The 13,831-nt window shown below is 38.5% G+C and overlaps 2 gene segments (V, D, J or C); both read left to right on the top strand.

The window, feature by feature from the left end:
* The first annotated feature begins 942 nt into the window (after positions 1-942).
* On the top strand, positions 943-1,689 carry LOC125615397. The segment is given in 2 exon segments: positions 943-1,116; positions 1,313-1,689. Coding segments are annotated over 2 exon segments (429 nt in total).
* An 8,302-nt stretch (positions 1,690-9,991) lies between these two features.
* Positions 9,992-11,410, top strand: LOC125615298. The segment is given in 2 exon segments: positions 9,992-10,123; positions 10,284-11,410. Coding segments are annotated over 2 exon segments (396 nt in total).
* The last annotated feature ends 2,421 nt before the right edge of the window (positions 11,411-13,831 follow it).

Below are 13,831 nucleotides of genomic sequence, written 5' to 3'. Positions count from 1 at the left end.
TACCTTCTTTGGGACTAGAAAAAACAAGAATAAATAGATGAGAATAAAAATAGGAAAAAAACCCAGAACAAAAATAGAAGAAGAAAAGGGAGAGGACACTATTAAACTTTTGTCATGGACAGAGTTTATTGAGTATAGGGAAAGGGTTGGATAGAAAAAGGGGAAAGGTCGAGAATAAACACGGTGGACTTCATACACATAATCTATTTTTATATTTTTTTAAAATATTTATTTTTTAGTTGTGGTTGGACACTGAGCCACAACCCCCAGCCTCAACCTATTTTTATTTTAACTAATGAAACTCTTGTTGGAAATGTTTCCTATGCAGATCATGATTTTTTTTTTCTATTGGGGATTGAACTCAGGGGCACTTGACCACTGAGACACATTCTCAGCCCTATTTTGTATTTTATTTAGAGACAGGGTTTCACTGAGTTGCTTAGTGCCTCGCCTTTACTGAGGCTGGCTTTGAACTCACAATCCTCCTGCCTCAGCCTCATGAGCTGCTGGGATTACAGGGATGTATCACTGTGCCCTGCAGATCACAATCTTTTAATTTCAAGAAATTATGTTTATTTCTTAATACACAATTCTTATTATCAGATAGTTTGCCTTTATCAGAATTTTTATATCATTTATTTCTGAATCTCTGTCAAACTCTATAATTTGAGCAATGGGCTTACTCTTCCTATGATTCTTAAAGGCTCTATTTCACCCAGTTATGATGTTGCTCCTTCTCTGAGGTATCATCCTCCTTCCTCACATACTTTTCCATAAACTTCTCTTACATCAACCTCTATAAGAAAAATACCCCACTTTTATCTTCATTCATTGGAAACATCACCCTCTACCCACTGCACCATCCTCACACAATTCTGAAGCCACCACTGCTGTCTCCCTGGGCTACTGGGGGTGGAGCTCCCTTTTAGAGGCAGGACAGAGCTCAGATGTGACTGGTGCTCAGGGAGTCAGGTGGAACCTGTTGCCTGGAAGAACAAGCTTGTCTGGCCCAAGACCTGACACCTGCAGAGCAGGGAGAAGACCCAGCAGCCAGGCCAGCAGCCATGCAGAGGGGACTGGGGGCTCTGCTGGGGCTTCTGTGGGTGCAACTTTGCTGTGAGTCAGATTCCTCCCAGATGGGGCTGGGGGTGTCCCAGGGCTGACAGTGTGAGGGAGGGCAGGGAGAGCTGGCACCAAGCCCCCTCCCTGTGCTCCATCCTCAGGGTGTTTCCTGGGATATTCTACAGGTTTGTGAACTGGTCATGGATTCCCCAGTGACACCAGTTGAGTTTGCTTTTCTCTTTCCAAGCAGGGGTGAGAGGGCAGCAGGTGGAGCAGAGTCCTTCAGCCCTGAGGCTCCAGGAGGGAACCAGCCCTACTCTGAGGTGCAATTTTTCCACCACCATGACCAGTGTGCAGTGGTTCCGACAGAATCCTGGGGGTGGCCTCATCAATCTGTTTTACCTGGCTTCAGGGACAAAGCAGGAGGGAAGGTTAAAGGCAACAGCAGATGCTAAGGAGCGCTACAGCACCCTGCACATCTCCACCTCCCAGCTGGAAGACTCAGGCACCTACCTCTGTGCAGCAGAGGCACAGTGCTCCCAGGGGACCTGCAGCCTGTCTGCAAACTGCAGCTGCACCTGCAACCACAGCCTGTGCCTCAGGGAGGACTTGCATGGCAGTATCTGAACAGTTATGGGTGTCCTGATTCACACTGTAGCACTGTCACCTCTGCTAACATTCACATTCTCACCACTGTCATCCTGCTTGAGTTGGACCCTTTTCCTCACAGAAACCCTTTGCAGGAAAAATTTCTAACAAGGAACCATTGCAGCAATTGATGAGGATATCAGGACCCAAATACTGTTAACAGATCCTCAGGCAGAGCTTATAAATGACATCTAAATTACTGTGATGAAAAAGACTTGAGTGTTAACAAAATTGAAAAGAGATGTCTCAGTGTGTTCCATCGAATAGCAGATTGTTCAATTTCCAGGACAAAATGTATACTTTTTCTCTCTCTATGTCTCTATGAACATATATTTGTACTCAATGTTGGTATTCAGATTTTCACTCCTGGAACCCATAACAAATATAATTTAAAACTCCTTCCTGTCTTGGAGTGTTAGGCACCCTATCCAGGTTGTTCCATATATGACCCTAGTACTGACAATACTTGTTTACTTTGCAGACGAACCAGGTTAGAGCAGAAGTGATTTACCTGAGTTTCATGGTTACTAATTTGCAAAGTTGGTGTGGGATTCCCACTCAGAAATCTGACTACAGAGCTCGTACTCTGAGCTAGCCAGTGAATAAGACACAAAAACGTAGATTTTGACAAAATTTTACAATGTGTTCACATACATCACTGATGAAAATATCTTTTTAATTATTTCTAAATAGCATCTTTTAAGGGAAAACTCCTGAAATTTTTCCTTTTGTTATATGAAAATCCACTGCTCTTCTTTGCATTTAAAAAATACCTTTATTTAATTTATTAATTCATTTTTATATGGTGCTGAGGATTGAACCCAGGGCCTCGCATGTGCTAGGCAAGCGCTCTACCTCTGAGTCACAACCCCATCCCTCTTGCTTGCATTTTTGAATGAATCTATTACTCATGATTTTCTGAAATCATTTAGGGTCTGGGAAAGTGAGAAAAAATATTCCAGCACTACTCCCAAAGCAACTTTTATTTGCTGTAATCACATGCCAAGACTTCTCCCAGCCAACTGCAAAATTTAAACCTGCATGAGTATCAATTACAATGTGAATCTAATTTCCACCTCACTGTCTTAATGGAAGGGATCAACTAGGAATCAGTGGGACCCTGAGATTAAGGAGAAGACATGAGCAATTCTGGTGTTGCTGGAAGTAGGATCAGCTTTCTGGGCTTGTGACCTGTAAGGTTTCACAGGGCCTGCCACTCAGAAAGGGGCAGATGCTTGATTTAATGTTCTGTTATTGCTGTCCTGCAGTTCTTAACAATTTTGTCTTTGAAGGTATGTTTTGTAACTGAAGTCTGTTAAGAGGACGGAGCATGTGCATGAGCAGAGGAGTTTCATGGGGCTCTAGGACAGGAGCACATGGAAGTTCATGTTCAAGGGCATAGTTGTTCCACCCATTCCAAGTGCAGGGGCCCACTACAGGCTTTCTGGTGCTCTGCAGGTCCTCAAAGTGTGTGGAAATATACGTGTTTAGTAAATTTGTACAAAATGAAAACATAAAAATGAACATTGCAATAAAACATTTAGGAAAGTTGTTAGAATCCTTGGAAAAGTTTAGAAACTCTAATTTTGAAAATTGAGGCTGCATTTCACAATGAATATCCATGGGCTTAGAAACAGAAATTAAATGTAATGATAGCTACTTGATAAAAAATAATACTTTCATGTGAAATTTTGAATAAACCAATTATTAACACAGAAGATAACTTTAATATTAATTTCACTGGAATTTAAGATACCGTGATGGGATGCGTAGATAAGCATTCTTTTTAAAATTTTTTAAAAAAATTTGTTTTAATTATAGATGGCACTTATGCATTTATGCACTTTGATATATCATACATAGATAGGATATAATTTTTGATTTTTCTGAGTGTACATGTTATAGAATCACATTGGTCATGCAGTCACATATATACATACAGTGATAATTTCTGTTTCGTTCTACTATCCTTCCTATCTCATATATCCTTCCCTCCCCTCCCTTCACTTCCCTCTACCTAATCTAAGGTAATGCTATTCATTTCTAGTGACCCCTGCCTTATTGTGAATTAACATCTGCATTTTAGAGAAAACATTTAGCCTTTGGTTTTTTTGGATTGGTTCATTTTGCTTAGCATGATATTCTCCAACTCCATCCATTTACTGGTAAATGCCATTATTTCATTCTTCTTTAAAGCCAAGTAATATTCCATTGTGTATATGTATCAGATTTTCTTTATCCATTTATCTGTTGAAGGACACCTAGATTGGTTCCATAGTTTAGCTATTATGAATTGAGCTACTATAAATAAGGACATGGTTGCATTACTGTAGTATGCTGATTTTAAGTACTTTGGGTATAAACCAAGGAGTGGAATAGCTGGGTCAAATGGTGTTTCCATTTCAAGTTTTCTGAGTAATCTCCATCCTGCTTTCCATATTGGCTGCACCAATTTGGAGTCCCACCAGCAACATATGAGTCTACCTTTCCCCCTACATCCTTGCCAACATTTATTGTTGCCTGTATTCTTGATGATTGCCATTCTGACAGGAGTCAGATGAAATCTTAGTGTAGTTTTGATTTGCATTTCTCCAATTGATAGACACTTCTGTGAAGTGTCTGTTTAGTTCCTTAGTCCATCTATTGATTGGATTATTTGTTTTTTTGGTGTTAAGTTTTTTTTCTTTATATATCCCAGAGATTAATGCTTTATTGGAGGTGCATGTGGTAAAGATTTTCTCCCAATCTGTAGGCTCTCTCCTCACATTATTGATTGTTTCCTTTGCTGAGAAGAAACTTTTTAATTTGAGTTCATCCCATTTATTGATTCTTGATTTTACTTCTTGTGCTTTAGGAGTCTTGTTAAGGAAGTCAGATCCTAGGCTGACATGGTGAAGAATTAGGCCTACTTTTTCTTCTATTAGGTGCAGGGTCTCTGTTCTAGTGCCTAAACCTTTGATCCAGTTTGAGTTGATTTTTGTGCAGGGTGGGAGATAGAGGTTTAATTTTATTTGGCTACATATGGATTTCTGGTTTTGCCAGCACCATTTGTAGAATAGGCTATCTTTTCTCCAGTGACTGTTTTTGACACCTTTGTCTAGTATGACATAACCGTATTTATGTGGATTTGTATCTGTGTCCTCTATTCTGTACCATTGGTCTACAAGTCTATTTTGGTGCCAATATCATGCCACTTTTGTTACTACCACTCTGTAATATAGTTCTGGTATTGTGATGCCTCCTGTTTCACTTTTCTTGCTAAGGATTGCTTTGGCTATTCTGGGTCTCTTATTTTTTCCAAGTAAATTTTATGATTGCCCTTTCTGTTTCTATGAAGAATGTCCTTGAGATTTTAATAGGAATTGCATTAAATCTGTATAATGCTTTTGGTAATATGGCCATTTTGACAATATTAATTCTCCCTATGTAGGAGCAGGAGACTTTCCATCTTCTGAGGTTTTCTTCAATTTCTTTATTTAGTGTTCTGTAGTTTTCAGTGTAGAGGTCTCTCACCTCCTTTGTTAGGTTGATTCCCAAATATTTTATTTTTTTGTGGCTATTGCAATAGGGTAGTTTTCCTAATTTCTCTTTCAGTGGATTTATCGCTGATATATAGGAATGTGTTTGATTTTATGGGTGTTGAGCATTCTTAATTATACAAAAATCTTCAAGTTACTTTCAGTTTATCAGACCTCTACAAATTTCAGAAAGTGCCAGAGGAAACATTAAAATGCTGCTGTACAAGTCAAATTGCAGAACAAGCCAGAAATACCTCATAATCAAGATATAATATTTAAAAAATAATATCAGTTATTGTTTATATAAGCTCATGACACTAAATTTTTTTGGTACTTTGTAAGTTGGTGTTGCTACTTCTGTATCATTACAAACCCTGTTGTGTTTATAATTAATACAATACTTTGTAAAGCAGACTTTATTATATTCTTCACTGGCAATTCTCCATGCTCTTTGAATGAGGGACTCCAATTTTTCCTTTTGCATTGGGTCCCACAAATTTTGTAATGAGCCTTGATTGGGAATCTTGGTCCCTCAAGCTATTCTTGGAAGGAGGGCACTTGAAGTCAAAAAGAGATTGGGATGTTTGAGGAAATGTTTTTTTCTTTACATATGACTAACTCATCTATCTTTTCCAGGTCCTTCAAATTGTTCAGGTTTGTTTGTGTGTCCTTCCTACAAGAATGATATGTTACAGATAGAAATACAAGAGATCTTTAGAAAGGAGCATTCTGATCATCCATGGCTCAGTCATGGAGTCACCCTCACATCACTATCTATAATAATTCTTTACTTTAATTAAAGTTGCCTCTTATTCCATTCTACTCTGGATGTAGTCTTTCCTTGACCTGTTATCCATTATTTTTATTTTTATTTTTGGGTACTGGAGGTTGAACTCAGGGGCACTTGACCACTGAGCCACATCCCCAGACTATTTTGTATTTTATTTAGAGAGAGTTGCTTAGTACCTCGCTGTTGCTGAGGCTGGCTTTGAACTCGCAATCCTACTGCCTCAGCCTCCTGAGCCACTGGAATTACAGAATGTGCCACTGTGCCTGGCTGTCATCCATTATTGATGTTACAGGAGTGATGGAAACCCAGAGAGGAACTCATCCTGAGGATCCTGTTTATTTCTGCTTCTGAAGAGGCCCAAGGACTGTTTAAGGGAACCTTAGACACAGTAGGTTGCATGTGAACATGAAAATGGTGCAGGACACTCCACTCACAGTCTCATACCACCCTGCTGGGAGCCATTAGTCAAGTAGGTATGACAATTTCCTTGCCAGCGTACCCCATGTTGCTTAGTGGAAGGACTCGTGGAAATAGGACATTTTGCAGTGACATTGCATGTAGGTGACCTTGCTCAAGGACCAGGGCGGATCCGGGTTTAGGGCGTTCCCGGTTTAGGACAATCCGGGTTTAGGGTGGTTCCAGGTTTAAGGTTATTCCTGCTGGGAAATGGGCGTATCCTGCTGCCTGAGTTCCCCTTGAGTTCTCACGGGATTCAGACAGTATATTTTGGAGATAGAAGCCCAGTGGAGGTGGATTTGGGCAGAGAACGTGGATTTCCCCAGAACGTGATTGTAGACGGCTGGTGTGAGTTCGGGAATAAAGAGTTGCTGTTTGAATCTACAAGCTGTGTGGTGGCTCGTAATTTTGTGCCCAGCCAGACTGCGGCACCACCCCACGCCTCACACACCCAGTCCTCAATGAACTGCTTCTCTGTTAAATAGTGCAAAAGAATTTCAGAGCCAGAAGAATCCTTAGGAATCAATCCTTCAGTGAACTTATTTTATGAAGGCAGAAACTATACCCAAGGTGCCAGTATAAAATAGCTAGAAAATGGGTGGAATTAGAAGGAAACGGTATATCCACTTCTCCTTAGCATGTCATGTCCTGCCCCATTTCTGTAGAACCAGATTGCTGAGCAAAGAGAAGCTCCCCGATGGTTCCCAGTCCCCATGAGTTCTGCAGTGTGGGTCTGGAAAAGCCTTGGTTCAAACAGTTTGACTTGCAGAATAGACAAGTCCAAATTGTAAAAGTGTTTGACACTTCAGGGAGGAACTGAGACTCAGGTTAAGCCCGTTTTTCTACCATCACCTCAGTCCACCACACACTGGTGGCTGTTGTAATGAGCAAGTGGTGGGCCATCCTCAACACCCAGATGAGTCTAAGGCCTTCCCTAAGATGAGTAATCCCAGGTGGACAGCCCCTGAAGGAAGGTCACCAAAGTAACGAGCATCATTAAAACACTGTCAGCAAAAATGTTCAGTGAAATTTAGAAACTAAGGGGAACCCTGTTCTCTTGCAACTGACAGTTTGTGAAAATGCTTGAAGAATCCATTTCTTGGTGCCATAACTGAAAAGGGCCAACATTGACCCAAAGTATCTGTATCTAGAAAATATGCATGTTGGCACATGCCTGAGGAGGAGGCAGGAGGGTCACAAGTTGAATGCCAGTCTCAACAGTTTAGCGAGACTCTAAATAATTCATTGAACTCTGGGTAATTTAGTGAGAGTATGTCTCAAAGTAAAAAAAAATACAAAAAAAAAAAAAGTCTCTGTACCCAAGAAAGAGGAAATTCACTCAAGGAAGGAGTTGAGAATTCGATCATATGGGGAATGAATGAGAAAATAGAAGAACCTTAGAATGGAGAAAAAAATATATATAAAATATACAAACACATAATATATATAATATATATACATATATTATATTTTATATGCAAACAAATAATATATATTACATATAATATTTTATATAAAACATTATATAAGTCCTATATAAAATATTTACATAACATAAATATACAAAATATTATATAAAATATTTGCATAATATTTTATATAAACAATATATATAATATATAAATAACCTATTTTATGTATACACATATATTTTTATACTGAGTTGAGGGTTTTCATCACAGCTGTCCTTAATCTTTAAGGGTATTAGAGGTGACCAAGTGATTAGATTTACTCTCTATAACTCCAGAGGGGGTAATGAGTACAAATACAGGAAAGAGGCCTTAACTTCTGAAATGAGGTCATCTTGTTTTGCCAGAAACTATTGCTCATGGTTAGTTCTTGAGGTCTGTTTCCCATTTGTACTCTCCTGTAGCAGACACAAGCAGGAGTTCGGCTTCCCTAGATTTTGTCCTATAGAAACAATCAGAAAATATCAGGAAATTAAAGCTTATGAGAAAAGGTCTTTGGAAGAAGGAGATAATCCTTAACATTTACAGGACTAAAGGATTTTAACAAAGTTTTTGGGAAAGAACTTTGTAGTGGAAAGTGGGAGAAAAATCAATGGTCAAGATAGCAGAAATCTATGCCAGGAGGGTTGGCTCCTGATCTGGAGGAAATTCTAGGGAAAATATGTCAATTGTTGAAGTTAAGGACATATCGTATGTTTTGAGAGCAGAAAATGAAGGCACATCAAAAATAAACTTGTGGTTATATATTTTGAATCTGTAACCTGATGTTTTTTGAGAATCTCCACTTTTTCTTTCAGGACTTTGCAGAACACAAGTCACACAGCAATAGAAAGATTTCTTAAGTCATTTCAGATTTCTCATTGTAAATTAACCCAATGTACTGGTCAAACTATTTTTTAAGGTTAAAAAATAAGTAACTTGGGGGCTGGGGATATGGCTCAAGCGGTAGCGCGCTCGCCTGGCATGCGTGCAGCCCGGGTTCGATCCTCAGCACCACATACAAAGATGTTGTGTCCGCCAAGAACTAAAAAATAAATATTAAAAATAAATTCTCTCTCTCTCTCTCTCCCTCTCCTCTCTCTTAAAAAAAAATAAGTAACTTGAGAATTTATCTCCCTGCTCCCTTAATCACTGAGATTTTTTTTCCCCCATGGGTGGGGAGGTACTGGGGATTGAACTCAGGGGCACTTGGCCACTGAGCCACATCCCCAGTCCCTTTTAATATTTTATTTAGAGCCAGGGTCTTACTGAGTTGCTTAGTGCCTCACTTTTGCTGAGGCTGGCTTTGAACTTATGATCTTCCTGCCTCAGCCTCCCAAGCCACTGGGATTACAGACTTGGGCCACCAGGCCCAGCACCATTGAAAATTGATCTTTAGTTTTTATTATCTTTGCTGAGGGAGGACACTTTGCTGAGGTTTGTGAGTGGCAAGTCATGGGCAAGACCAGGCTTGGACTAGTGCTTCTGAGATAATATGCATTTCAATATGAATTGCATATTTCAATATGCAAAATATCTAGTGATCTTCTTTTTTGCTCTGATCTTTTGTTTACAAATTTATTTAAGAAAACATTTGTCTTTGTAACAGAAAAATCTCAAAGATAGATTTGGTTGAAAAGGAATGTATTATATTTTTCCTTGTGAACATGAATCATGGTGCTTCCTTGATATCAAACGTGTAAACTGAGCCCATCATTGCATAAATGCCAATAGCATTTACCTCTTTACAGTTTATTAATAATGATTCAGCAGTGTGCACAAATGTCTACATACTTACTACATTGATATTTACATACTTACTTTGCATTTAATTTCTGATCTGAGTCTTACTTTATTATACCAATTGCTGCTTTTTTGTGTCTGAATCATCCATGGGGGAACAGACCATTTAACGTAAAAGTTCAGTAGTTAGGGATGTGACCACAAGGTGGCAGTCTTCCCCAGCTGGTGCAGCATTGCAGTGGGTTTTGAACAGAGAGGTTTATAGTAGAAGCAGAGCCTTTTTCTTATTGGTTGGGTAGACAATATGAGAAGCCACTATAATTGTTAGAGAAAGAAAGTGACAACCTGATACAGAAATAGCTCTCCTGGCTAGAGATATCAAGTCTATGGTCCAAAGGGAAGAACAATGGAGACATTGATTTATGCTTTATTCGTATTCTTGTGGCTGCATCTGAGCTGTGAGTTGAGGACTGGGGATAATAGAGATACTACTGGATGTTCTTTTGATGTCCAGGGAGAAGACTGGCTTTATTCAGAGCTCCTCCATATCCTGTAGAAAAAGAAAATTCTAGAGATTAATGACCTGACAACCCTCTTGTTTTTCTTTTTCTTTTTCAGGGGTCATCCAAGGAGAGAAGGTGGATCAGCACCCTTCTACCCTGAGGGTCCAGGAGGGAGACAGCGCTGTTATCACCTGTACTTATTCAGACACTGCTTCATCCTACTTCCCTTGGTATAAGCAAGAAGTTGGAAAAGGTCCCCAGCATATTATAGACATCCGTTCAAATAAGGAGATAAATCAAATGCAAAGATTCATTGTTGTGTTGGATAAGAAAGCCAAACATTTCTCCCTGAACATCACAGCTACCGAGCCTGGAGACTCAGCTGTCTACTTCTGTGGAGCCAGTGCACGATGCTTCCCAGACACCTGCAGCCTGTACTCAAACCTGACACTGGGCTGAGCCCCACCTGCTTCCGTTTTTTGCAAAGACCTTCCAGTATTGCATTTTCCATATTGTTTTTTTTTGCAAGTGGAAACTAGCATATAGGCATACAAAGTATATAATACATACAGTGGGTTCAAGATGACCCAGAGAGGGTCAGAACATTTTATTAGGTGATTGTTATTTGACAGATTCTTATGTTTTCTATGTTTATTGTACATATTTAGAGTATATAATGTGATGTTTTGATATATACATACATAGTGAAAATGAACATCTAGGTGAAGTGATGTGAGATGAAGAGGGAAAGGTGTGGCACAGAACTTCATGCCTACTCTGGGCTCTTCATGCCCAGGCACCCTCACATCTTAATCAATCCTAAAGCTGCACGTAATGAATTCTTCCAGGGAACTAAGGATGCTTTGTTTCGCAAGCCAAGTTTTAAAGATGAATTAACATTTGCTATTTGATTCCTCTCCTATAATATCCCTTTAGTATCAGTTTCACAATCCTTGTCAGATATGGGCTACTCTTTAGAAAATTATATTTGTTATTTTTCTGATTAGTAAACACTACATGTTAAGCATAGAAAATATATGAAATATAATATATGAAATTGATTATTTGTACCCTGATAAGTATTGCTAATATTTAGTCAAAATTTGGAGATGTAATGTAAAATGTAAGGACTATAGTTAATAAAGGTATACTGTATTAAATAGATTTTTAGCTACTGTCAATTGTACAAAAAATTATGTGATAGATATGTTAATTTGTTTCAGCATATAACCACTTCACTACCTATGTGTATCCTATAATATATTATTGTAAATCTTGAATACACACAGCAAAATTAACTTAAAGAAACATATTATTTCTTTCTACTTATTTATGTCTTTCTTTCTTGATAAAGTTCTATTGTTTTGTGATGATTAAATTTATTCCTAGACATTTAGTTTTTATTGCTATCTTATAATTCTTTCTTGTGTATGTGAAAAAATTTTTATATATATCTATTAATTACCTTATTGAACTCTTACTAGTGAATTACGGAAAGAATTTGGAATAATGGTGTATTTGTTGATAACTTGCTACAGAGATTTCTGTTCTGATAGTCTTTGGTGCTCTATGTTATGCAAGGGCATGTGTGTTTCAAGAATCCTGGGTCAGTGTTTATCTTCTGTGGACTGTCTGCTTATGGAGACCCTCAGAAGAAGCTTAGTTAAAATCTTTAAAGTGAGTTATATTTTATTTCTTGTCATTTAAGTATGGATAATGTCATACTAGTTGCTAAATGCAACTGAGGGTCAATTCCTTATACTTTATCCAGTGAACTGGTAGTAAATATTTCCTAATGAGGTCATTTCCAAAGATTCAGAGTCAGAATTTTTCTGGCATTGATTTCAGATTACCAAGTCATGACTGATTAAATGAGAGGCCAGGAAAGGCAAACTGTTGGCATGTTGATAAAAGGGTTTATCGTGTTTTCTAAGAAAGTATGGAGTATGGATGGTTTGGGAGTCACAAGTGGCTAGACATGGCCAGTTCACAGCAAGACAACATATGACTTTGTGTGGGGGAAGACTGCAGGCCCAGGGGAGCCAAGGGTAACCACAGTTCATAGACCACAGGACTTCAGGGGTATCTCATACAGCAATAAATGGGCAAATGAATGGACAGACACTTTTCAAAAGAAGTAGGAATGACCAGAAATTACATAAAAAATATAAACACCTTTAGCTACCAGGGAAATTCAATTCAAAATTACACTGACATTCCATCTTACCCTAGTAAGGATGATTGCCAAATCATCAAGATTACAAAAACAAATCCTAGTGGCTCAGGAGGCAGAGGTAGGAGGACTGCAAGTTCAAAGTCAGTCTTAGCAAATTAGAGAGGCTCTAAGCAACTTAGTGAGACCCTGTTTCAAAATAAAAAATCATAAAAAATATTTTAAAAAGTGCTGGGAACGTGGCTCAGTGGTTAAGCATCCCTGAGTTCAATCCCTGGCACCATCCACCCATCCCCCAAATAAAAAAACAACAACAGTAAATGTTGGTGAGAATGTGAAGAAAAGGGACACACTATTGGTGGGAATGTAAATTAGTACAGCTGCTATGAAGATCACTATGGAGGTTCCTCAAGAAACTAAAAATAGAACTACCATGTGATCTACCTATACCACTCCTGAGTGTTTAATGAAAGAACTAAAGTTATCATACCATACAGATACCTGCATAACTATTTTTATTACACCATAATTTATAGTAGCCAAGTTATGGAATCAGCCTAGGTGCCCGTCAATGGATGGATGGATAAAGAAAATGTGGTATACATACACAATGGCGCATCAGCTATAAGGAATAATGAAATCATATAATTTGCAGGAAAATGGATGGAACTGGAGATCATCATGTTAGATGGAATACACCAGACTCAAAGAAAAGTATTTCATACTTTCTCTCATGTGTGGAATATAGACAGAAAAGAGATGAATTAGAAAAGAGGAAGAGGATCTGAGGAGGAGAGGGTAAGAGAGAATAATAGGGAGTGGATATGATCAACATATGTTTTTTGCTTGTAAGAATATGCCACAATGAAACACACTAATCTGTATAATTAAAATGCACTAAAAGATGCCTGATACTATATTAATGCCAGTTTTAATAATCCATTTGTTGTTTCCAAATTTTCAGAGGATAGTGAGGTGATTAAAAAAAAAAAGTGTAGTTCCTGAGTGAGGGCAAAGCCTTGCATAATGGTACCAGAAAACTATGCTTCATATGACTTGAAGTGTCACAGGCAGGGAACACAAAGTCAAATTGATTTTTGTATATCACAAGTTCTGTGGCTTTCCAACAGGAGAGTGCCTCAACTCATGTAGAAAATAAAATTCTATACTCATAAACCATACAGGGAATGCAATTTTATAATATCCTTTGAGAGATATTTAAATGGTTCCACAGGATTGTATTCTTTTTTAAATTTTTTTGGTTTGTTCTAATTAGTTATACATGACAGCAGAATGCATTTTGGTTCATTGTATACAAATGGAGCACAGTTTTCATTTTTCTGGTAGTATGTGATGTAGAGTTGCCCCATATGTACCTAGGGTAATGATGTCCATCTCATTCCACCATCTTTCCTACCCCATGTCCCTTCCCTCCCTTCCCTTTGCCCAAAGTTCCTCCATATTCCCATGACCTGCCCCCCCCCCCCCCC

The sequence above is a fragment of the Marmota marmota genome, unplaced genomic scaffold, assembly GCF_001458135.2.
Source record: "Marmota marmota marmota unplaced genomic scaffold, marMar, whole genome shotgun sequence".
Taxonomy (NCBI): domain Eukaryota; kingdom Metazoa; phylum Chordata; class Mammalia; order Rodentia; family Sciuridae; genus Marmota; species Marmota marmota.
Note: the sequence above shows the minus strand (reverse complement) of the source record. Positions and strands in the feature narration are given on the sequence as shown.